This window comes from Acomys minous, assembly GCF_964271855.1.
Source record: "Acomys minous genome assembly, chromosome: 10".
NCBI lineage: Eukaryota > Metazoa > Chordata > Mammalia > Rodentia > Muridae > Acomys > Acomys minous.
This window is the reverse complement of record NC_140491.1, coordinates 85,767,740-85,794,782: the sequence shown is the minus strand read 5'-3', so window position 1 is coordinate 85,794,782 and position 27,043 is coordinate 85,767,740. Positions and strand designations below refer to the sequence as shown.

Genomic DNA, 27,043 nt, shown 5'->3' with positions numbered 1-27,043 from the left:
TGGAGACCTCACGCTAAGAGGATTATCAGACATTCAAGACTGGGAGACTGGGAAACTCACAAACAAGGTAACTGTGAATTCTTAGACATTAATTTGTTTTTTGACTCCTAGACTTGAATTTTGCTCACAGCAATGTGAAAAGCTGACTTCATAAGTATTTATCAAGACTTTGGAATCACTTGGCTCAGGCTGGGTATAAGTTTTTTCTTAATAGATCTTGAACAGTTATGACCACAACATACTACCAACAACTTGTAGTTTTATATTAATAAGAAAATATTTCTGACAATTTATGAACTGTATTGGCAATAGGAATACTTTGAGAGGACTAATCCTGAGCACTTGTGCATCTTATTTCCATGGGTTAGGTGACACAATCTGTACTTCCTTATTCCTTCACTACAATTAACAGAGAACACCTTTAAAGTTAAAAAGGAGAAAGAAAGAAAGAAAGAAAGAAATTATGTGTGACAAAGGAATTTCAATAGGTATTAAGTTTACCTCAAGAAACTGGAAAGTAACCCAGAAATGGCCAGCTGTGTGCTGAGGGGAGAAGCCCTTATCCAAACCAAACAAACTCATATCTAAACTGACTTCTTGGGTTATGGCATCTGGGTCTTCATGTTCATATAACAAAGAACATCTTATTCATGTATATTTGGTTTTTATTTTATTATTTTTTTTGTATACCACACTGGCTTCTGACTCACCATGTAGCTAAAGCCTGCTGTGAACCCCTGGCCTTCCTACCTCTAGCTCCTAAATGCTAAGAGGACAAGCATGCACCACCATGCCAACTATGTCTTTGTAGAACTGAAAAATTCTGTTGAGGATAGGTTACAAAATCCCCATTGAAAGCAATATCTATAATATAATAATGATGTTCTGTATCTTTTTAAAATTTCTGTTTTTAAATTGTAACAAAATATTGTGTGTATCCAATCTTTCATTGTTCATTAAAAAACTACAAAGTAATGAATTTAGCAGTCAATTATTTAATAAAGGCTACAACTTTCTTTTTCACGCTGGGTGTTCCTGTGTAGCTTTGGGTGGCCTAGAACTTGCTATGTAGACCAAGATGGTCTTGAACTCACAGAAAGCCACTTTCCTCTCCCTCCTAAGCACTACCACTCCTGGCTAGGAAGTAAACCTTCATTAACAGCCAATTTATTTCATTCAACTTGTTTTCTCTCTCCTTCCCCCCCCCACTCTCTCTCTCTCTCACACACACAGACCAAAAACAAAAAACATGGAAGGGCAGGCCACATGTATAATGACTTTTGTTTTGTTTTGTTTCTGCCATTACATGCAGGAAAACTGATAAAAAATCTACACAGAAAAGATAAAATTTACTTTCACTTAAGAAGTGAAACAATAAAAGTTGCTAGTTAGATTCAAAAAAGCCAGATGAAGTACTTTGAAACTGGGTGATGTTAAGACACCCAATGACCTATTTCCAATATTTTACATTTTCCTGTGAATATAGTATTTGTCTTTATGTTTCTTTTAGAAAGCTTTGTATCTTCTTTGTCCTTATTACAGAGAAGCAGAAAGATAACTTTACATAGGCATAAGTAATGCATAAAGATTCTTGATAATCTAAGAAAATTTACATTGCTAAGCAGCACCGAATAAAAATACCTGTGTATTTCTAGCACAGAGGTCATTTACTCACGTCTATGTTAGGTGCTGTCAGACAGACTATCTTGTTCACTTAGAGAAGATCAGTCTTTTACTGCCATAATCTTGAAGTTGAAGGCTTGGAGGTGAGGGAGATAGACAGCAAGAGCTCACCTGATGTAAAGCACGCCATTGTGGTCCACACGACGCTGCCAGCCCACGGGGACCTGTACTGCTGGAAGACCTCCTTCCTTGTCTCCTCCGTCACATTCTTTGCCTCCATTCATTTTCTGTGTCTGCTTGGGAGCTCCAAAGATATCAGCAATGAGATGAGATCCTTCTATTACAGAGCATGGTGGCCTTCAAAACTGGGCCAGCACAGCACAGCACAGTTTTCCCGGACTACGAAATACATGGGAAACTTCGGCTCAGTTTGGAACCAAGTCCTTGAAATCTGCCATCGTGAAAATGTTTCCTATTATACTCTACATTAAATTAAAAAAAAAATCTTATTCCTAGGCATGGTCTACATAGGAAAAAACAAATACTCTCAACCAGGGAAAATCATAATTCACAGATGCTGGTACCTGTCTGAAGCAGAAGAGGGAGGGGTGAAAAGTTTTTAGTTGTACATTTGTCGTGAATCTTGACGCTGGACTAACAACCTCTACTGTCTAGAAACGGGTCTGTCTTGACACCATCAGCCAGTTAATGTCTTCAGTACCACCCGCCTTTACAAGCCACATTCTTTAAGCTTTCTCTTTATTTTCCAATGGGAATCCAAGGTGTTGCAGGTTGGTTCATCTGATGGTTTCATGACTTCAAAATTCCAATGATGTAGCCTGAAATACATGTAAATACATAAACTCCACATTTAATGGTGAAAATTGAGAAGCCACATAATTTAAAAATAAACTTTTAAATGTACTCAACCACTTTTGTGTTCTCTTCTGTCAAATCATAATTAAAATTCAGTTTGTAGGTTTCTAGGATCCTCTGGATCCTTCTATTTCCCCTTCTCCCCATACTTCTCTCACCTAGAGTCCCAATAGGATGTCCTCACATCTATCCTAATTTCCTAGAAACCTACAAGAAGAACATTATGATGGGCAGATCTGGGCCCAGGGTTCTGCTCAAATTATGGCACTGAGCAAGGACAGTATATGCAGTAAACATCGAACCCCTACCTAGATCCAGCCAATGGACAGGACATTCTCCACAGTTGAGTGGAGATTGGGGACTGACTTTCACACGAAGCCTGATGCCCCATATTTGACCACGTCCTCTTTCTATTCTTTTACTCTGAAGTGTTTGCCAATGGACAGGACATTCTCCACAGTTGAGTGGAGATTGGGGTCTGACTTTCACACAAACTCTGGTGCCCCATATTTGACGTCCCCTGGATGAGGAGGCCTGGTGGCACTCAGAGGAAGGATAGCAGGCTACCAAGAAGAGACTTGATACACTATGAGCATATACAGGGGGAGGAAGTCCCCCTCAGTCACAGTCATAGGGGAGGGGAGTAAGGGGAAAATGGGAAGGAGGGAGGAATGGGAGGATATAAGGGATGGGATAACAATTGAGATGTAATATGAATGAATTAATAAAAATATTAAAAAAGGAAAAAATAAAATTGAGTTTGTTTTCTTTTTTGAAAAAAGGTAATTTTAGTCTTTTTAATTAAAATAGAACTCTATCATTTCCCTCTCTTTTTTTCTTTTTTCAGTTCCTCCCATCTACTTACCCTCAAAGCCTTCCCATGTGCCTCATCACTCAAGTTAAGATTCTTTTCCTTTGATTAACAGTGCTACATACATATACAGCAGTATGTGCATACATATATATATACACACATACATATGCATATTCACGCATACATATACACAAACACAATCTGCTGAATTATTTTTTGTTGTTAGTGTGCATATGGTGTCCACTGACCATTCTACCCTGAACAACCAATATGGGGCCTATCCCCAGGAGAGGCTAATTCTTCTTATTGCAAATTTGTTTTCTTACAAAGTGATCTATTTACTATAGTTCAATAATTTGATTTATTTTTCACTATGAACAACTTCTTAATTACTTGAAGAAGATCCAGAATTCTGGCTGCTCACTCTCTCCCCTCTAACTTGAAATAAAAACATGCCCATCACCTTTTTTGACCTGTCAACCAGAAAACCATGTTAATCAAATCACATTTTGATTATTCCTTAATTTTAAATTCAGCTATGATTAAGCTTTCTTTCCTAATCATTATATTGTACTGTTTTTTTCTTAAAAGAAGTAGTAGAAGAAATAAAATATGATGCATCCCCAAATACAAGGGAAAATTTTCTCTTACATTTAACTTATAGTTCAGATTTTCCACAACCTCTTATATTGTGGTACACTTTCTCTATTCCTTTAAATTACAAGGTGCTGTTTGGTTGAAACAAAGGGGATCAGTGGTGGTATATGTAGTATGCTTATATGGGTGAACTTGATGAAACAATTAAAAAGGTAAGTTTTAAAAGCTTTAATTTAATCTTTCACTATTATGGAGAATGTGGTGTCACATTTGGTAGAGTTGTGTTGTGAAAAAGCCTTTCAGTGGTCACTTTAACATGTACCATATAGTCATAACACTGAAGCCATGAAAACACATTAAAAATGAAAGATACTATCCTAGTGTTTTCAGAATGGGAGATGTGGTTTACAACCCTAAATTTCTTCGACAACAAGACAAGTTAACTCCTGACAACATCCAGCCGACCTCAAAGAAGATGATGAGCATCAAAGAGCCTCCTTATGGACGTGGCATCAAAGGTGGCAAAATAACCACTGGGCAAAATGTGCTTGTTCCTGCCACAAACAGAATCTGCCTAAAAATGGGCAACTTAGATGCAGGCAGAGTCGACGGCTGCACTCTGCCACGTCAGGGTAAGCAAGTCCTCAATAGTTCCTGCCCTGTGAACAAGTCTGGCAGAAATATTAGGCCAGAAAGCTGAAGATGAGGCTCCAACGTTATAAAGTGTATTGGGTGGCTGGTCAGGCAGTAAACTATCTCAAGTCAATTTGTACATTTTGGAAACTGCTAACCCACACTGCTGGTTCACTCAGGAATTTAAGTTTTATTCCTTCTCAAGTCTCTGAGGGGCATTGAAGACAAGATAGTATAGTTTTACAACCAAGTTTAGCTGGTTAGGGGACAAGATCGTTTCAGATCAAGATAAAGAAGTTAAGCTATTAGAGTTGAGATAGGATAGATATTGAATCTCTTTTTTTTTTTTTTTTTTTTTTTTTTTTTTTTTTTAATACATTTTTATTAATTTATACATATTACATCTCAGTTGTTAGCCCATCCCATGTATCCTCCCATCCCTCCCTTCCTCCCACTTCCCCCCCCTACTCCCCTCCCCTATGTCTGTGTCTGAGGGGGATCTCCTCCCCCTGAATATGCTCATACGGTATCAAGTCTCTCTTAGATATTGAATCTCATTCGGAAATTTAGACCCAACAAGACAGGAAAGACACTTACTTCAAACGAGACGAATGCAGATGGCCAAGTCACTATGAATGTAACATGTATAGAACTTATTATTCTCATGACTGTCACATCGTTCTCCCTGCTGTATGTGGTTTGTTTTATACATGTGTAATAAAATAAAAATATTAATGAAAAAGAAAAAAGAAAAAAAAGTTTCAAGTAACAGCATAATTCAGAAAACAACAAAATGCTGTGCCTGAACATCTGAGATGAGAAGGAGGAGATGCGCTGGAAAAGTGCCAAGGAACAATGAGGCTCTGAACTGATGTCAAAAGATTTAAGCGAGCAATTAACACACTGTATGTACGAGTTAACCAGTTAACCAGTTCAAGCAGACATACAGCTAGTCAATCTCTATTCTTAGAGTTACATATTTAAAGGAAGTGAGCATTTGACAAGTGACCAGCTCATGGCCTGAGAGGGATTTCTTCAATTCTGAAGGGTTACAGTGAAAAGACAGGCATGTATGGACCATCAGGGGATGTCACAACAGATACTGCGTATGAAGGTGCCTTCACTTTGAACTTCTAAACCCCAGAGTTAGAACAAGGAGCTTAAAATTAAAATTAAAACTAAAAATGAACTGTAATTTCACTGTGAAGCAATATCTACCGTAAATAATTGCCTATTTCAATTACATGTATCTAGAAGTGCACATTAAAAATAGTTTAATATAGCAAAGAACAATGTGTCACAAACTCTGTTTTTACATGTGTTTTGTCATGGTCTAACATATATTTTTTAAAATAAAAGACTTAGAAAACATTACAGATCCACTTAAATACTATTCCCAACTACAACTTCACTTCTCTCTTTACATTCATTGTCATCATCCTTTCTCCTCAAGAGGTGACCATCATTGTTACTATGTTGGTATTTATTAATTTTTATGTATCTGCATAAACAATATGTATATTGTCACATCTGTATTATAATTATATATAATTCAACAACTTATTTGTTTGAATTTGTCATTTTTAGCAGGGAACGTTTTCTCTTCATATATTTGTATCTCTTTTGTGGACAAATAGACCCTATCAATTTATTATTTTTCTTAAAATTTATGTGCACTCTCTGTATGATGTAAGTGGGTACACATGCATGTGTGTGGAGGTCAGCGGACAATACTATGAAGTTGGTTCCTTCCTTGGACATTTATGAGGTCTCTAGGAATATCACTCAGGTTGCCAGGCACACATGGCAAACTTCTACCTCCTGAGGTTGTGAATACCACACATATTCACACGCACGCACGCATGCACACACGAAATGGTCTTAGATCAAAGGCCCTATCCATTATCCTTTCTTCCCTTCTTTTTTTTTTTTTTTTTAAAGATTTATTTATTATTATTTATACAGTGCTGTCCCTGTATGTACACCTGCAGGCCAGAAGCGGGCATCAGGTTACATTATAGATGGTTGTGAGCCATCGTGTGGTTGATGGGAATTGAACTCAGGACCTCTGGAAGAGCAGGCGGCGCTCTCTTAACCACTGAGCATCTCTCCAACCCCCTTTCTTTCCTTCTTACCGAATCCATTTTTTCCAACTCTCCCTTGTACTTTCATGTTTTTATTTTTAGTTTTTGGTGAAGCACTGAATTTAATTACAAATTTAATTTAATTTAATGAATTTAATTTCTTACATGGACAGAGTTGGGGAGCTATTTGAGGAATTGAGCTACTGAGAAATGATTCTTGTTCCCTGAGCCCAAATGCCTTAAACTCTATAGACACTGCCAATTGATTTTAAGAAACTGTTTTGCTTTTAAATATTTTCCATTTATGAATGCATGTATCCTGTTTTGTTTTTCTTGAAACTTGTGTGTGTGTGTATATATATATATATATACACACACATATATGTGATTTAGTAAGTTTTATGTATGAATGTTTTGCCTGTGTGTGTGTATGTATGTATGTATGTATGTACATATGCATGCATGCCATACGTGTGCAGTGCCTTCTGAGGCCAAAAGGGGATGTCAGAACTGGAGTTAGAGACAGTTTTGAGCTGCCATGTGTGTGCTGAGATCCACATTTGTGTTCTCTACAAGAGTTAGAAGTGCTCTGAACAGCTGAGCCAGCTCTCCAGCTCCTTTTTCCCTCCCGAGTATTGAGTCATTAACCAGTTTGTATTTTTTCCCTTGCACATTTTTGAATGGCATGAAATATTTCCCCAAAACACTACTTCCAATGATTAGGAAAGATTTTTGGGAATTGGTATATTAATTTAATTACTTTCATTTATTTTGTGGACATAGCTTTTCTTCAAAACTTTTATAACCATAAACAAATCTGATAAATGTTTCTGCACACATCGTAATAATTCACCCAGAATTATTTGCTAAATAAAAGTGTATAACTTTGGGGCCTCAGACATTGCTTAAATGTATGAAGAAGTGCTAGGGAAGGATTCAAGATCATATTTCTGAAATTTCTGAAGCATATGTATTGTATTCTTTTGTAAATTATTAAAGTGTGTCTACTTGCTTCCAGGACTCCGTTAATCTTATCTCTCACAGAGGTCTGCCATCTGAGGTACAGTCACACTTTCTCTTTATAACTTGCAGAATAATAACCGAATACTTTCTCCTGTTTTCCAAATTTAGCTTTTTAATATTACTATGCTTAAATAAAAACCCAATCCTGTATTCCACAACATGCTTCTATCCTTTCCCTTGGAGACCAGTCTTGCTTATGTGGCTTCATGAAACGCTAGTAAAACTGGATAAAACAAAGACTGTGCTATTCAAGCTACCCCCCTGTCACTAGCATTTTGGATCTAAGACTTGGTTTATGCATCAGGCTAATCTGTATTTATTTCACAGACATTTCTGTAATGATGAAAGTCAGATGTGTGTGTTTATGTGTATGTGTCTTTTGAGGGAGATAGCTGTTATGATTCTACCAATATTTTAAGTTTTTTTTCTGCTTCCTTTCAATACGCAAATGTAGTCCCTGAAAACTGACTTTGGCAGAACCAAGTTTTAGTGGCTTGATTTTCTTTGTTGCCCTGGCTTCTTCTGACCATTGAGAATTTAAGTAAAATGTTATTTTCCCCCAAAACTATAATGTGAACCAGAGGTACCCCTTTATCTATAATTAATCCACTGGTGCTTTATTTTCTGCATATCAGCAGCATTAATCTGTTTACGACTCTCTTTTCACAGGAGTACAAACACTGAGCAGGGGACATGACTCACTCTACTCTCCCTGTATACATGCTTCCAATCTAAGAATGATCGGGTGATTGCGTATACTCTATTCAACATGGATTGATATTCTTATTTTTATCATTTAAGCTTATGATACATTTTAGCACCACATGTCTACAATGAGCGAGATCTGAAAGGAAGCCAATGAATGTATGCATGTTGATAAATCTAAGATGCATTTTTGTGTTCTAGATTTATCCTTAAGGATCTCACAACTGAGTGACAACTTCAGCAAGGAAGATAAGGCTTTTATGAAGATTAGTATATTTATCTGTGAACTCTCTGTTTTAATAAGTAACATCCATTATTTGAAAAGAAAGAAGGGGGAATATAGAAATATATAGGGATGATAGGACAAAAAATAGATTAGTGAATCTACTCCACACCTCAATGCCTTAACTGTTACTCACAAGGTTATTTTTAATTTAGTGGCGTATAATTTTGTATATAGATGCAAAATAAGTTTATTTTTAGATACATTGGTATAGAATTCATATTTAAGATTATTCTTTATATACATTATATATTTCAATTCTATGTGTGGTATTGTACCCATACAAGTCAATTATAATACAAAATTTACTTCCAATACTTTTAAAGTGCTCTTGCAGGCTGTTTAGGATAAGTAAGTTATACAAGTTAATTGTCAGTTCATCAAATAATGGTCATATCAATTATTAGCTTATATTTATCACAAGAATATACATCCTAGGCGTAACAGAATATGACTCTATAGAAAGATAAGGTAAAATAGTTATATAAGGTCTTCAAAAACTTCAGAGACATACAGAATATGGCATTTAAAGATGTTTTTATTATTTCAAAAACAGATTTACAATGAGACAGGTTAACTCCTGGCATCACCCAGGCTACCTCAAAGAAGATAATGAGCATCAAAGAACCTCCTTATGGAGATGGCTTCAAATATGGCAAACAAGCCACTGGGCAAAGTACCCTTGTTTATATCATACACAGAATTCTGCTTAAAAATGCTTGGATGCAGGCAGAGTAGATGGCCAAACTCTGTCAAGACCGGGTAAGCAAGTCCTCAATAGCTTCTGCCTCACAAATATGTCTGTCATATATATTAGGCCAGAAGGCTGAAGAAGATGCTCCAACATTATGGAGAGTTTTGGGTGACTGTTCAGGCAGCAAACTGTCTCTGTCATCTTCTCATTTGGTAAGCTGCTAACCTGCACTCCCTGTATACTCAGGTAATCAATTTTATTCCTTCTCAAGTCTCTGATGGAGTTGAAGACCAGATAGTTTAGCTTTGCAATTAAGCTTAGTTGTTTAGGGGTTAAGATATTTTTAGGTCTGGATACATGCTTTACATTGATAATGATGAGATATGATAGATACTTATTTACATTCAGAATTTCAGACTCACCAAGATAGGAACGATATTTTCTTTAAGGCTGCCAAATACAAATAGCCAAAGCTCTATGAATATAACATACATACATATATACATATGTACATACATATATATATATACATACATATAATTCATGATTTTTTATGGTTATTCTTGCTATAGGAAGTTTATTGTCTATATGTGTAATAATATAAATGCATATGTAAAATATTTAATAAAAATTTAAAAAGTAACATCTATTAATTGTATTAGTAAAAGAAATAGAAAATGAATGCAACAATATAAAAATTAAGGTTATATCTTAACAGGGTGCTATTAATGCAAAAAACCTTTTAAAATTTGTTTTACTGATGTTCTTGTCAAAATAAGAATGAACTTATTATGCATTTTAAATGTATTTTAAAAGTCATACTCAGAAAATTATGGAGATAAACATCAGAGATTATGACACCATAAAAATACTAATAGCCATTCTTCATAAATCTTTCTGAATGACAACAAATGCCATAAAGGCATTGGAATAATGTCAAACTTTATTAACAGTTAATATAATGAATTGGCTTTTGCATGATGATACTCTATATCGATGCACATGACTAATTGGTCTTATGATCGGTGGATGAACTTAGATACACAGTAGCACAGAATTAACAGCCAATGATTATTCAATTGTCTGGAACAGACTGTATGTTAAGTAAAATATGGACATTATTTGATATGTGATATAAGTAAATCATCACTAAGTTTTTAAATATGATTTTAAAGTTGGCTCATGAGATATTTGTAAGTAGGAAGTCTGCCCCTATCCTTCATTGACAAGACTGAATGTCTCATTTCTCTAACTGCTAGTAAGTTTCTGATAGAACAATCCTCTATGCTTATATCCCGAATGGTATATGTACAACAATAAATGTGACTGGAATAAAACACAATATTAGCACTCTAGGGAGTTGTATCTAAATGACTACTTGTTAGAATAGCCATAAATAACAATATCATTTAAATGTACCCTTCACTGTACCCATCCAGCCCTCACCAATATTCACATATTTACTCATCATGCAATTTATTTATGAGCATCCTATATTCTCTCCTTTTTATAGAAAACTTCGAAACATATTAACCCATTTTATACTAGTTAGTATTTCCATTTGCTTCTTATTATGAATTGGTGGTCACTTCTTCTAAAATAAATCTTTTTGGTAATTCTCTGTAAGATGCCCAGAATCCTATTTGAGTCTTTGCTTCCCCTAAGAAGCCTCAGCAAGTAGCTGGGTTTCTCATAGTTACATCAGTTGTACCGGCACACCCTTAGGAGGTGCAGCCTTCCTACCGACACACCCTCAGGAGGTGTAGCCTTCCTACCTGCACACCCTCAGGAGGGGCAGCCTTCCTACCTGCACACCCTCAGGAGGTGCAGCTTTCCTACCAACACACCCTCAGGAGGGGCAGCCTTCCTACCTGCACACCCTCAGGAGGGGTAGCCTTCCTACCTGCACACCCTCAGGAGGTGCAGCCTTCCTACCGGCACACCCTCAGGAGGTGCAGCTTTCCTTGCTTGATAACCAAAGTCCTCAAACTCCACCTGTTCTGCTCTTTCAGAGCAGAAAGTATAAAAGTTCACAACCTGTGTGGCTCAGCCAATAAGAACACTGGCTGCTCTTGTAGAGGAGCAGGGTTCAAACCCCAGCACCCTCATGGTGGTTCACAATGCTCTGGAACTCGAGTTCTAGAGAGCAAGCCAATGCCCTTTGTTGGCCTCTGTGGGCACCAATCATGCAAGTGGTGTACAGACACATGTGTAGACAAAATTCCCATACAAACAAAATAAAAACAAAAACATTAAACAGTTAAAGTTTATTACCTGAGAATGGCATGGTAGTTATAATAAATTAAAAAAAAAAAGATAGTCCCATGGGAAGGATATACGTCACAAATCTTAAGGTTTTGGGATAGGATCAAAAAAAGTTTTGGTAGTCTTCAGAGTCAAGGTAACGGGCACCTTAGTCTGAGTCCTTGTATGGTCAAAAATATTACTTATAACAAGGGCAATTATTTTTGGCTATAAAATTTTAGCAAGTCCCATGTTTGAGTCATATAGCAATCTTAAATTGCTAGGCAGTGGTGGCCCACACCTTTAATCCCAACACTTGGGAGGTAGAGGCAGAAGCAGGCCAGCCTCAAATTACAGACCAAGTTCCAGGAGACCCAAGGCTACACAGAGAAACTCTGTCTAAAAAAAAAAAACCAAACCAAAAAATCCGAAGTTATGAATATGAGAGGTTCCAAGTGGCCCCCAATATTTTTGTGGTTTCCCTGGGCCTGGTGATCTGATCTGCAGTGACGTGTGACAGGTGTGACATGGCTCACATTTTGTTTTTAAACCTCAAGAAGCCTCAAGCTTTTCACTCTGGTTCCTTGGGAGCCACTATCTTGTCAACAACCTTAACCAACTCCCTTGCAGTTGAGACGTGATGCCGAAGCCCAGCTGTGCATCCATCTCAGGTGAGGCGTGTCATGAAATGAACGTAGGGACCACTACGCGGAATAGGAGCAAGCTGGCTCAAACTGCAAATCCACAGAACCTTCGTACTATGGCAACACAATCTTATACCGAAAATACTATGAAAGACTGAAATAGACTCGGCTTATAGAGCTGAGGGTGGGTAGCACTACTGATTAATAGTGTGAGCCTTAACTTTTATTTCCTTATAACAGTATAGCTTGTTTTTGGAAAAAAGTTATCATCTACATCCTTAGAACATAGTAGTATTCAAATTATTATTTATAGACAACTATTCAAATTATGGGAAAGCTATTTAAATCCTAGGAAATGACAATGATCCGGTTAAGTAGAAAAACATGCCACAAAGTTGCCATAGAATGACTTTTTTTTTTTGAGTCAGGGTCTCATTATGTAGCTCTAACTGGGCTGGAAACCACTGTTTAGACGAGGATGGCCTTGAACTCACAGATATCATTCTGTCTCTGCCTCCATGGCTAACTTGATAATCTTAATTTAAAAAATGCTATCATAGTCAGTATAAAAACAGGCTCCTGCTAGGCATGGTGGCACATACCTGTAATCCCAGCACTCAGAAGGCAAAGGCAGGTAGATGGATCTCTGTGAGTTCAAGGCCAGCCTGGTGTACAAAGTAAGTCCAAGACAGCCAAAGCTACACAGAGAAACCCTGGCTCAAAACAACAAACAAAACAAAACAAAACACAAAATAAAAAAAACCAAACATCAAATCCCAGACTCCCAGTGACTACTCTGAGTAGAAACAGGGTGCCATTGCCCTCCCAGTCACTACAGTATGTGCTTTGGTCAAAGGAACATATTCTCTTTATTTTTATGTTTTGTACAAAAAGCAAACATCAGATCTATAATTGGGAAAATATTATTTCTAAAAACCTAACTATAGTATCCACAGACCAGGGAACTGATGGTTTCTGCTCATTGATGGCCGCATCCATAAGCTCTGTGCTTAGGATGGTGTTAGAATTTATTTGTAGAACAGAATGAGGAGAATCAGGATGCGTTAACCTGGATGATCGGAATGAGGAGAATCAGGACCCGTTAACCTGGATAATCGGAATGAAACAAGGCTGAAGCTTTGTTTGCTGCCTTCTATGTCCCTTGGGATTACTCCTACTTTTCTGCTTGGAATTCCACCTCCCACCCCATCACTAAGAGTATTCCTTATTTGTTTCACTTTTTAAAATGTCACTCATTTTCCCCTTCCTCATTTTTGCATGACTTCACAAGTCTCTATTAGTGTCTTAGTTTGGTTTATGTTGAAATAAACACCATGGCCACAGTAATGTGGGGAAGGGGGGTGTTTGCTCCACTTTATAGCTTACAGCCTTGCATGGAGGAGGCCAGGGCAGGAATTCAAAGCAGGCACCTGGAGGCAGGAACTGACACAGAGACCATGTAAGGACAGTACATGCTGGTTTGTTCTTTGTGGCTAGCTCAGCCTCATTTCTTATCCCACCCAGGATTCCCTGCCTAACGGTGCCATCACTCCCAGTGGGCTAGGCCCTCTCACACCCATCATGCATCAAGAAAATGTCCAGCAGACTTTCCTCCAGGTCATCAGATTCAGGCAGTTTTCCAAGTGATGCTCCTCTTCCCTGATAGTCCTAGCTTGTGTCAAGGTGACAAAAAAACCTAGCCTGGACATTTAGACTCGTCCTGTAATACCCAGCTCCATTCTTTTCAAGCATTACAACACAACACATGGCTATCCCTTTGGCCATTCTACTTGACTGCAAAGAAAATGTAGAGGAGACCCAGAGCTTCCCCTTACAGCTCTCCTTGGTAACCTTACAAATATAGAATAGTGTGGAAAAAGAGGGTTTGCATGTACAAGTAAACAACGCCTTCTTTCTAATATAAAAACTGAGCGATAACTAGGCACAACTACACAACCTTAGTCTTTTTTCAGAATTATTCTTAAAAATAATAGGTTGTCACAGGACATTTATAAAATAATAAATTGACTGTAATTCTGAAGTGGAGTTATCTGTGACATAGTTCTATATATTAGTCCTGCTTTTTTACTTTTTGCTTTTCTGTATTATGAAGACTGTCATGAAGAATAGTGATAAGAAATCTTTGTGCACATTCATATGAACACACAGACAAAAGCAGCAGATTTTGCATTTTTACCCTTGTATGAATAGCATTTTGGCTACTTCAGAGGCAGGTTAATTTATGTAGGCCACATTATTGTTGAAAGGAATCACTTAGTCATCATTTGGTTACCCAATAGATCTCTCCAGGTTTATCCCTCCATCCAAGTGTAACCATGCTCCGTCTGACCGACATCTGTCTCATTACCTTCTTCCCACAGCCAGCCCTGCCACGGGCAACCACCATCATATTTTTTTTACTTCTGTAAGATCAATAAATATTTTTTGGTTCCACTAATGAGTGAGATCGTGTGGTATTTGTCTTTGCCTAATTTTTTCACTTTAGGTAATATCCTCCATCTTGCTGTAAATGGTATAATTTTGTTCTTTGCAATGGCTGCATTCTGTTCCTTCCCTGACCCCCATGTATATGTGTGTACCACCTTTTTTTTTATATTCACTCATCTGCTTATACATACATACATACAAACCATGTATCTACAATGAATATACAAGGGAAGATTTCTCTTCCACACACTCACTTCACCCTTGGTATATATACCCAGTCAGGAGATGCTGTGTCAGATAACAGTTCTATTTCAGTTTTTGTTTTAGGAATCATCATACTAGTTTCCCATGATGGTTATTACTGATGTACTTTCTTACAAACAGTATGTAGAGTTTTCACTTTCTACATATACACCAGCACTTTTTATTTTTTGTCTTTTCAATGATAGCCATGCTTGTTGGAGTGAAATGGCATCTCATTATGCCTTTAACTTGAATTTCTTAAAGTCCTCTTTTGAAAAAAAAGTATTTTCTTTTTAAATTGGATTACTTATTTTGCTATGCATTTTAAAAACAAAATTTGAATATTAAGCCCTTTTCAGTTTGTTGGTAAATATATTTCCCTATTATGTAGGCTGTCTAGTTCTACATTTTGGTTATTTCCTTTGTTGTACAAAAAATTCTGCTAACAAAACTCCCGTTTAGCACAACCTTGTCTGTCTGTTTTTGCTTTTGTTATCTGCTCTTTTAAATTGACATGGCAAATACCATTACATATTTCTTTCATGTTTTCTCCTAGTATTTTAAGTTCAGGTGTTATGTTTAAGCATATAATCATTTTAAATGAAAATCAGGTTGCCCTTAAAGTGAAACACTGCAACTGTCAATGAGACACTCATCCATATGTATAAATATCTAGGACCACTCAGACACAAGCAACCTCAGCCAACATAATTAGATATAGCACACCTGTGGTCTAATAAAACTTCTGGTAAGTTCTCTCAAGAAATAAGATGAAGAGAGTGCTTTTGTACATATTTTAGGAAGGGATCCCCTAAGGCATACAAGCTATATGAAATAAATGCTATTTTATTGTGGTTAATAAGCAGTGATACCTACAGGGGTTGTGTGAGATCATATGTGGTGTTGTCAAAGGAGTCATTTTAGCAAGGGCCTGCTACTCACTAGGACACTGCAAGTGGCCATGAAAATGTGCTTACCAAAGAAAACTTACACACAATGTACTCAAGTTAGAGACGGAGAAGGGAATGTCAAAAGCCCACAGGAAGCACAAAGTAACTCAAAGGACAAATCAATAAAAACCAAACCTGAAGAAACCAGTCTCTAACAAATAAATTTAAGCAATATACTAGTTATAAAAAAGGAGGGTTTTGGATCAAACCCCACTTACAAAAATGTTTGGTGTATACAGGGTTGACAAATAACAACACCACCACCACCACCACTAAAAAATCAATGGCAATACTGAAATCAAAAGACTTCAATGAAAACATCCCAATTCCTCTTTACCTGAGAAGCTGGACAGTGAGTGTGATGACAGTAGGTCAACATGCCTGCCTTGCCACAGTGATCTGGAGCACAGCAGTGGCTGCTCCTCCAGAAAGGGCTTGGCTCTCCAGCTTGCTTCAGCGGCCTCCTGCTTCATTCCACCATTCTGGCCTCTGGAGGTGGTTAGGTTTCCAACTTCTGCAATAGAGAGGACTTTGAGATAGGGGCTGAAGCACTCATACAGCCTTGGAAAGAGGCAAGGCTAATTGTTCATTATTTAAACAATATTATCATTTCTTTAAAAGGGCTAGCACTCTGTAGGCCAGCACACATTCTGTATGTACAGCAACACCACTAAACCTGTTAAAGCCATAAGCATACAGGTAAATGTCTTATTTAGAATGCTGAGCTGGCCCTTGGCTTGGTGACCTTTGAGTCACTGACTACATGAAGAACTTCCGACCCATGTATCTCCTACATCTCCACAGTTTGCAGTGTCATGTTACCAGTATGTTTGTGTGACTTACTATGATGGCCATTGGGAACCCAAACACTAGGAGAACACAGTCCTCGTCTCAAGGCTCTTAGTACACCGGAAGGGAAGCGTGAGGAGTTAGACAGCCAGGTGAATACTTAATGGTCCTGGCTATGGTAGAGATAATATGGGATGTTAGGAGAACATAGAAGCAGTCTACTTTTCAAGGATAAGGGTAGTAGAGAACAATGGATACCTTTAGGACAGGCAAACAGAGGTCACCAGGGGTCTAGAGACTTCACTGAATTCATGCAAAAATATTTCCACTCCAAAGCATTAATATGGAAGAGCTTATATTTCTGTCCACTGATAATGCTTCTAATATTGTACTCATTTTTAGCTGATACTCAAACATAAAGGTCTCATTTTGTCAGGTCTTTAACTTTGTGATATGGTAAGGGATAAAGCTGTGATTATTTGCCTGATTTTTGAAATGGAAAGTGATCATGTGACATCTACAGGAACTAATAGTGTTATTTTTTTTAAAAAAAGTATTATAAAAGCATAATTATTTATTTTTTTTTAGAAATGAATATTAGAAATTAGACTTGAGAGTTCAAAGTCAACCTTGGCTACAAAATGAGTTTGAGGCCAGCTCTGACTACAGGTGCCCCTATCTTACACCCAGAAATGAACAAATGAAGTTAAAAGGAGCTCGATATAAGCCAGGTTGTGCTAGACAATATAGTTTCAGGCTAAAAGAACTTGTTTATGAAAGGAATCCTGAGTGAAAGAAAGATGATGACCACAGTGCAAATGGACAAATGCATAATTGATATTAGAATTCTGTTATCTTCTAGAAACATGTCGGACACTTTATACATACATATGTTAACTCATTTAATTTTTAGTACAACTCTTCAAGGTAAGTACTTTTAATACTTTTATTACAGAGTGAAACTAATGCAAGGGAAATGAAGCAGCTTTACCTCTTTACAGTTTTGGTATAACTCATATACACTTTCTCTCACCCCAAGTATTATGATTATTTGTCATTTATACTTTTTACTGTTTCTCCTATTGTGTTTGTCTCCTCTGAAAAGGCAAGCATGGTAAGGACAGGGGATACAGAGGACATCAAGACAGACAAAAAAGCTGGAATATTTTTTTTCGCTTGCAGTTCAGTAACTTTTCAAAGATTAGCTTTTTAAAAATTTTATTTTATTTTATTTTTTTTATTAACTTATTTAGATTACACCTCAATTGTTAACCCCTCACTTGTATCCTCCCGTTCCTCCCTCCCTCCCTCTCTCACTCTATTCCCCTCCCCTAGGTCTGTGACAGGAGAGGATCTCCTCCCCCACAGCCTGTCAATTTCATCCTTGTAGCTTGCTTCTCCTTTCTCTAAGTGCCAGCAGGCCTCCTTATCAAGGGGAAGTGGTCAAATATGGGGCACCAGAGTTCATGGCAGAGTCAGTCCCCGATCTCCACTCAACTGTGGAGAATGTCCATTGGCTATATCTGAATAGGGGTTCCATGTTTACTGTATGTACTGTGCTTGGTTAGTGCAGTAGATTGAGCAGACCGGCTTGGGTCCAGATCCACCCATCATGATGTTCTTCTTGTGGGTTTCTAGGACCTTCTGGATCCTTCTATTTCCCCATTCTCCCATATTTCCCTCATGTAGAGTCCCAGGAGGAAGTCCCCACATCTATCCTGATCTCTTGGTAAGTGAGGACGTTCATGGGACATCCTGTTTGGGCTAGTGCGCAATTATAAGTGAGTATATACAATGTGAGTCATTCTGGGTCTGGGGTAACTCACTCAGTATGATCATTTCTAGTTCCATCCATTTGCCTGCACATTTCAGGATTTCCTTGTTTTTAATAGCTGAGTAGTATTCCATAGTGTAAATGTACCACAGTTTCTTTATCCATTCTTTGACTGAGGGACATTTAGGTTGTTTCCAGGTTCTGTCTATTATGAATAAGGCTGCTATGAACATGGTTGAACATATGTCTTTGTTGTGTGGTGGAACATCTTCTGGATATACTCCAAGGAGTGGAACAGCTGGGTCTTGAGGAAGCTCTATTCCCTGTTTTCTGAGAAATCCCCAGACTGATTTCCAAAGGGGTTGTACAACTTGGCACTCCCACCAGCAATGAAGGAGTGTTTCCCTTTCTCCACATTCTTGCCAGCATGTACTGTCACTTGTGTTTTTGATCTTAGCCATTCTGATGGGTGTAAAATGTAATCTCAGAGTCGTTTTGATTTGCATTTCTTTGATGACTAAGGATATTGAGCATTTCTTTAAGTGTTTCTCAGCCATTCGATGTTTCTCTGTTGAGAAATCTGTTTAATTTTGAGCCCCATTTGTTTTTTTTTGATTTTTTCTAATTTTTTCATAGTTTAATATTTATGTTTAAAGAATTTTTTTTATTAATTTATTCTTGTTACATCTCAATGGTTATCTCATCCCTTGTATCCTCCCATTCTTCCCTCCCTCCCATTTTCCCCTTATTCCTCTCCCCTATGACTGTTCCTGAGGGGTATTTCCTCCCCCTGTATATGCTCATAGGGTATCAAGTCTCTTCTTGGTAACCTGCTTGGTAATCCTTCCTCTGAGTGCCACCATGTGGGTTATTTGGTTTGGTGGAGTTTAATTTCTTGAGCTCTTTATACATTTTGGATATTAACTTTTGTCAGATGTAGGGTTGGTGAAGATATTTTCCCAGTCTGTAAACTGTCGCTTTGTTCTGTTGACAGTGTCTTCTGCCTTACAGCTGTTGGAGTTCTGTTCAGGAAGTTGTCTCCTGTACCAGTGAGTTCCAGGTTCTTACCAACTTTTTCTTCTAAAAAATTTAGTATGTCTGGTTTTATGTTGAGGTCTTTAATCCACTTGGACTTGAGTTCTGTGCATGGTGATAAATATGGATCTGTTTGCATCTTTCTACATATAGACATCCGGTTAGACCAGCACCATTTGTTGAAGATGTTATCCTTTTCCCATTGTGTAGATTTGGCTTCTTTGTCAAAAATCAAGTGTCCAAATGTATGTAGATTTATTTCTGGGTCTTCAGATTCCATTGGTCAACCAGCCTGTTGCTGTGCCAGTACCCTGCTGTTTTAATTACTGTTGCTGTATAGTACATCTTGATAGCAGGTATGGAGATTCCTCCAGAGGATCTTTTACTGTGGAGGATTGCTTTAGCTACTCTGGGTTTTTTGTTTTTCCATATGAAATTGAGAATTGATCTTTCAATGTCTTTAAAAAATTGTGTAGGTATTTTATAAAGATTGCATTGAATCTGTACATTGGTAAGATGACCATTTTTACTATGTTAATTCTTCTGATCCATGAACAAGGGAGATCTTTCTATCTTCTTCAATCTCTTTCCTTAGAGATTTGAAGTTTTTTTTTCAAACAAGTCTTTCACTTGCTTGGTTAAGAGTTATTTGTAAATACCTTATATTGCTTGTGGCTATAGTGAAGGGTGTAGTTTCCTTAATTTCCTTCTCATCTTCTACTAGACAGAGTTGTTTACTATTGCCAGTCCTTTTAATGAAGTTTTTGAGATTGTAATATAATTACATCATTTCCCCTCCTTGTTCCTCCCTTCAAACTCTCCTTTACACCTCTCCCTAATTTCCTTCAGATTCATGACTTCTTTTCTTACTGTTATTGCATGCATGCGTGCTCACACACATGTATATATATGTGCACACACATATACATATTGTAATCTGTTTAGTCCTTATCACATACAAGTGCATATATATATTTGCACACGCACAGAAACACACATATACAACACAAATATATAACCTGTTTACTCCTTATAATACTACTTGTATGCTTGCTTTTAGGTTTGTTTTTTTTTTTTTTTTTTTGGTCCCTGGGCAACCAATTTCTGGAGGAAGACTACTTCCTCGACTTCCTCAGTTGCATGTAAGTTCTTTGTGTTTTGTCCCTCCGTCCTTTTCAGCATATCCTGTCCCACAACTCTACCTGAAGCCTCCTACTCCACCAGAGGCCACAGTGGACCACTTCTACCTTCCTAGTCCCCATTTTGCCCCCAACTTCAGTGGTAGACCCCTTCTGGACCAGAGTCTGAGCTGCTCACCAGAACTCCAGGTAGGCCACCTGCCAGTGGACTCCCCCCTGCTTTAGCACCACTCACCAGAAACCCAATTGTCCTTCTCTGCTTCCCTTTAATGTCTTAGCCCCTACTTCTGGCATAGATACTCTGCTTGACCACAGGCTGGCAGCCAGAACTTAAGGTAGGCCACATGCTTGGGACGCCCCTCACTCTTTTGGTCCCATCACCACCCTATGCTAATCCTCCCATCCCTTCTCATCTCTCTGTTCCCAACTCAGGCAGAGATGCCATGTTCCAACAGATACCACCTGGGCCATCAGAAGTACAGCTCCCGGATTGGAAATTAGTCAGTCTCTTAAAGCCGAGAAAAAACAAAACAGTTGAAGGAAATTAATAAAAGGGTTAAGACCTGAAAAAGATGCAATAAAGAAAGCATGAATTGAGGGAATTCTGTGAAAAATCTATGTAAGTGAACAGGATCTACAAATGCAAGCATCACCATAGGAATAGAAAAGACAATCTCAGGCATTGAAGATACAATAATAGAAATAGACACATTGGTCAAAGAACATGTTAAACCTAAAAAATTCCTGATACAAACATCCTGGAAATCTGGGACACTATGAAAAGACCAAACCTAACAATACTAGGAATAGAAGAAAGATAAGAATCCTGGCTCAAAGGCCAAGGAAATATTTTCAACAAACATATAGAAGAAAATCTCCCTAACCTAAAGAAAGACATGACTATAAAGGCATAGATAGCATACACAACACCAAATAGATAGGACCAGAAAAGAAAGTCTCCTTGCCACATAATAATCAAAACAAGAAATATACAGAACAGAGAATAATAAAAGCTGCAAGAGAAAAGGACAACATAACATATGAAGACAGACTTATTAGAATTATACCTGTCTCATAGCAGGCTACCAAGAAGAGACTTGATACCCTATGAGCATATACAGGGGGAGGAGATTCCCCTCAGTCACAGACATAGGGGAGGAGAGGAGGAGAAAAGCGGGAGGGAGCGATGGAATAACAATTGACATGTAATATGAATAAATTAATAAAATATTTAAAAAAGAAAAAGAAAAGAATTATACCTGTCTTCTTAATGGAGACTCTAAAAGCCAAAGGCCTGGGCAGATGTCCTGCAGATTCTAAAAGACCACAGATACCAGCCCAGATTATGTTCAGTCATCACTGATGGAGAAAATAAGATATTACAAGATAAAGTCAAATTTAAACAATATCTAAGTACAAATCCAGTCCCATTAGAAGGTACTAGCAGGAAAAATCGAATCCACATAGGTTAACCACACCCAGAAAACACAGGAACACACGTCACACCAGCAAAAACAAAAGAGAAATGCGAGCGCGCGCGCGCGCACACACACCCCCACACCCCCACACACCACTGTGGCTGCTGCTCCTGCCACTACTAGTAGCAGCAGCAGCACCACCACCAAAATAATAGAAATTAGCAATCATTGGCCATTGATATCTTTAAATATCAAGATTAAATTACCCAATAAAGACACAGACTAACAGCATTCATCCTTCTGCTGCATACAAAAAACACACCTCAACATCAAAGACAGACATTACCTAAGAGTAAAGAATTAGAAAAAGATTTTTACAAGCAAATGGACCTGAGAAGCAAGCTGGCATAGTCATTCTAATATCTAACAAAATAGACTTCAAGCTAAAATTAATCAAAAAAACAAAAAACAAAAAACAAAAAACAAAAAAAAACAAGGAGAGACACCACATCCTCAAAGGAAAAATCCACAAAAGATGATGTTTCAATTCTTAACATCAAAGTCCCGAAGGCACCTATGTTTGTGAAAGAAACATTAACAAAGCTTAAGTCACACACTGAGCCTCAGACATGATAGAGATCTCAATACCCCACTCTCACTAATGGATTGGCCATGCAGACAAAAACTGAACAGAGAAACCTTAGAGCTAATAGACATTATGAACCAAATGGATGTAATAGATATCTACAGAACATTTCACCCAAACACAAAAGAATATACCTTCTTCTTAGCAACCTCATGGAACTTTCTCCAAAAATTAACCACATACTCAGACACAAAGCAAGTGTCAACCGATACACGAAAATTGAAATAAACCCCTGCATCCTATCAGACCACCACAGAATAAAGCCTGATTTAAACCACAAGAGAAACAACAGGAAACCTACAAACTCATGGAAACTGAACAAATTTATACTGAATAAAAACTGGGCAAGGAAGAAATAAAGACATTAAAAACTTTCTAGAATTCAATGGAAATGAATACACAACATACCCAAACTTATGGGCACTAAGTATCTACATAAAAAATTTGAGGAGATCTCATACTAGCAATTTACAAAAAGCTCTAAAAAAAAAAAAAGAAGAAAAATACACTTAAGAGGAGGTAATAGCAGGAAAAAAAAAACCTTAGGGCTGAAATCAACAAAATAGCAACAATGAGAACAATACAAAGAATCAATGAGACAAAGAGTTGATTCTTTGAGAAAATCAAAGAGGATAGCAAACCCTTAACCAAACTAACTAAAAAAGAGTGTATATCCAAAATAACAAAATTGGAAATGAAAAGGAGAACATAACAACAGACACTGAGGAAATTCAAAGAATCATTAGGTCATACTTTTAAAAACCTTTACAAAATTGGAAAATTTAAAAGAAATGAACAATTTTCTCAACAGACACCACTTACCAAAGTGAAATCAAGATCAGATAAACAACTTGAAAAGACATACAACCCCCAAAGAAATAGAAGCAGTCATTACAAGTCTCAAAAAAAAAAAAAAAAAAAAAAAAAAAAAAAAAAAGGCAAGCCCAGGGCCAGATGTTTTAGTGCAGAATCATACCAGACTTTTCAAGAAGAGTAAACACCAATACTCCTCAAATTATTCCACTAAGCAGAAACATAAGGGACATTGCTATATTCATTTTATGATGCCACAGTCACCCTGATACCTGAACCACACAAAGACTCAACAAAGAGAATTACAGATTAATTTCCATATTGAACATGGATATAAAAACAATCAATAAAATACTCACAAAATGAATTGAAGAACATACCAGAAAGTTCATCTACCATGATCAAGTAGCCTTCATCCAACAGATGCAAGGACAGTTTAACATATGAAAATCAGTCAATATAATCAGTCAATACTATAAACAAACTGAAAGATTAAAAAAAAATCCCACATGACCATATTAGATGCTGAAAAAAACCTTTGAAAAAAGCCTAACACTCCATGATAAAAGCTTTGGAGAGATTAGGGATACAAGGGACATACCTAAATGTTAATAAAAGCAATATACAGCAAGCCAATAGATAACATCAAATTAAATGGAGAGAAACTCAAAGCAATTCCTCTAAAATCAAGAACAAGACAAGGCTGCACACCCTCTCCAGATCTATTCAATATAGTGGTTGAAGTTCTAGCTGAAGGAGATTAAAAGGATACAAGTTGGAAAGGAAGAAGTCAAAGTATTCTTATTTGCATATGACATGATAGCATACATAAGCAGCCCCCAAAACTCTACCAGAGAGCTCCTACATCTGATAAATACCTTCAGCAAGGTGGCTGGATACAAGATTAATGAAAAAAAAAACAATAGCTCTCCTATACACAAATGACAAATGGGATAAGAAATAAATCCTGGAAACAATAGCTGCAAATAATACAAAACATATTAAGGTAACTCTGACTGAGCAAGTGAAAGGCTTGTACAACAAAATCTTCAAGTCTTTGAAGAAATAAAGAAGGTATCAGAGGATGGAAAGATCTCTCATGCTCATGGATTGGTAAAATTACAATAGTTGATATTATGTTAACATTACCTTAAGATAAAAACTGATGGGCTGGAGAGATGGCTCAGAGGTTAAGGACACTGACTGCTCTTCCAGAGGTCCTGGGTTCAATTCCCAGGAACCACATGGTGGCTCACACCCATCTATAATGTGATCTGATACCCTCTTCTGGCCTGTGGGTGTAGTGCAGACAGAGCACTGCATACATAATAATAAATAAATAAATCTTTAAAAAAAAGATAAAAATGGACACCCTACCAAAAGCAATCTACAGATTCAAGGCAATTCCTACCCAAAAAAAAAAATCCAACACCATTTTTTTTCCAGATCTTGAAAGAACAATATTCAGCTTCATATGCAAAAACAAAAACCCAGCATAGGTAAAACAATCCTGAATAGTAAAAGAACTTCTGGAGGTAACATCATCCGTGATTTCAGCTGTACTACAGAGCTATTGCAATAAAAGCCATATGGCACTGACATTCAAACAGACACACTGATCAATGGAATCAAATCGAAGACCCAGAAGTAAATCTATACATCTACAGACACCTAATTTTTGATAAAGAAGCCAAACACATACAATGGAAACAAAAGTATGTTCAACAAATGATGCTAGTCCTACTGGACGCCTGCATATAGAAGAATGCAGATAGATCTATGTCTATCACCCAGCACAAAACTCAAGTCCAAGTGGACTCAATATTAAGCAGATATACTAAACCTGATAGAAAATACAGTGGGGAATAGCCTTGAGCACATTGCATTGACACAGGAGAAGAATTCCTGAGCAGAACATGGGTCATGAAGGCACTAAGATCAATAATTAATAAATGGGACTTCATGAAACTGAAGTAAGGCAAAGGATAGTGTCAATAGGACAAAATTGCAGCCTATAGACTGGAAAAGATTTTCACCAACTCTACATCATATAGAAGGCAAGGATGAGACTTGATAGGCTGTGACCATATAGTGGGGGAGGAGGTCCCCTTCTGTCACAGACGTAAGGGGGGGGGAATAGGGTGAAATAGGGAGGGAGGGAGGAATGGGAGGATACAAGTGAGGGGATAACAATGGAGATGAGATGTGATCTGAATAAATTAATTAAAAAACCAGAAACCCACTGAAGAGTCTAGACATCAACAAACCAAACAATCCCATTAAAATAGCTCAGGGGTACAGAGCTAAACAGATAATTTGGAACAGAGGAATCTCAAATGACTGAGAAACAGTTAAGGAAGTGTTCAATAGCCTTAGCTATCAAGGAAATGCAAATCAAAACTACTTTTATATTCCATCTTATACCTGTCAGAACGACTAAGATCATCAACACATATGGAAGCTCATGCTAGTAGAACATGGTGCAAACACAACACTCCTCCATTGCTGGTGACTGAAAACATGTACAGTCAATATGGTGGTTCCTCAGATAATTGGGAATCCATCTTCCTCAGGACGTAGCTATACCACTCTTAGGCATATGCACAAAGGATGCTCCACCATATTAAAGGACCTTTGCTCAACTATGATCAAAGCAGCTGTATTCATAATATCCAGAAACTGGAAACAACCTGGATAGTCTTCAACAGAAGAATGGATAAAGTAAATATAGCACACTTAATCAGTGGATTGTTACTCAGCTGTTAGAAAAAATGACCTCATAAAGTCCATCAGGCAAATTGATGGAACTAGAAAAAAAATCACTCTGAGTTAGGAAACCATATCCATAAAGAAAAATATGGGATGTACTGACTTGTGGGCATTAGCTAAGTGGGCATTAGCTGTTAAGTGAAATATACCATGCTACAAACCCACAGACCCACAGCAGGAATGTCTGAAATCTTCCTGGGAATGGGAAACAGAATAGACTTTGCTATTTGGCATGGGAATAGGAAGGATCAGGTTGGGGATGGAGGGACAGATGGAGAGAGTATGGGGAGAGACAAATCGAGTTGAAAGGGGGGGCAATGTGGAAACCTAGTGGAGTGGAAACTTCCTGGAACCTATGAGTGACTCTAGTGAGGACTCCTAGTATTGGGAAATATGGAGCCTGAACTGGCCATCTTCTGTAAGATGGTGGGACGGGGTGTCAACCCAGCCAGAAAACCTTAGACTTACAATCTGTCCTACCTACAAGATTTGCTGGGGCAATGATGGCACAGAAGTTAAAGGAGTGGCCAACCAATGACTGATCTAATTTGAGGCCCACATCATGAGAGGAAGCCCCTGCCTGACACTGTGTGGATGGCCAGCAATCAGAAACTAGATAGCTCAGATACCTAAGTAGAACTAAACACCACCGCTCCCTATATATATAAAAAACTCGATGATATTCTGCTATACTCATAAATTTGTGCCTAGCCTAGTTGTCAGAAATGCTCTTCTGACAGCTGATAGGAGCACATACAGAGATCCACAGCTAAAATTAGGCAGAAAGGGGAGGGGAGAG

The 27,043-nt window shown here is 37.6% G+C and overlaps 1 protein-coding gene across 4 annotated transcripts in view; it reads right to left on the bottom strand.

Annotated features, from left to right (window-relative positions):
- MBD5 (methyl-CpG binding domain protein 5) overlaps window positions 1-27,043 on the bottom strand; it is a 374,269-nt gene that overhangs the window by 69,317 nt on the left and 277,909 nt on the right. Inside the window, exons 6-8 of one of the 4 annotated variants that reach the window (XM_084799998.1) lie at window positions 16,199-16,375; window positions 2,399-2,462; window positions 1,795-1,926 (exon numbers count right to left, since the gene is read on the bottom strand). In XM_084799998.1, the coding sequence (XP_084656124.1) occupies window positions 1,795-1,926; window positions 2,399-2,424 (158 nt within the window). In that variant the 5' untranslated portion in view covers window positions 2,425-2,462; window positions 16,199-16,375. Of the gene's footprint in view, window positions 1-1,794; window positions 2,106-2,207; window positions 2,463-16,198; window positions 16,376-27,043 lie in introns of all 4 variants that reach the window. The other 3 variants (XM_084799999.1, XM_084800001.1, XM_084800000.1) reach the window with 3 other exon arrangements.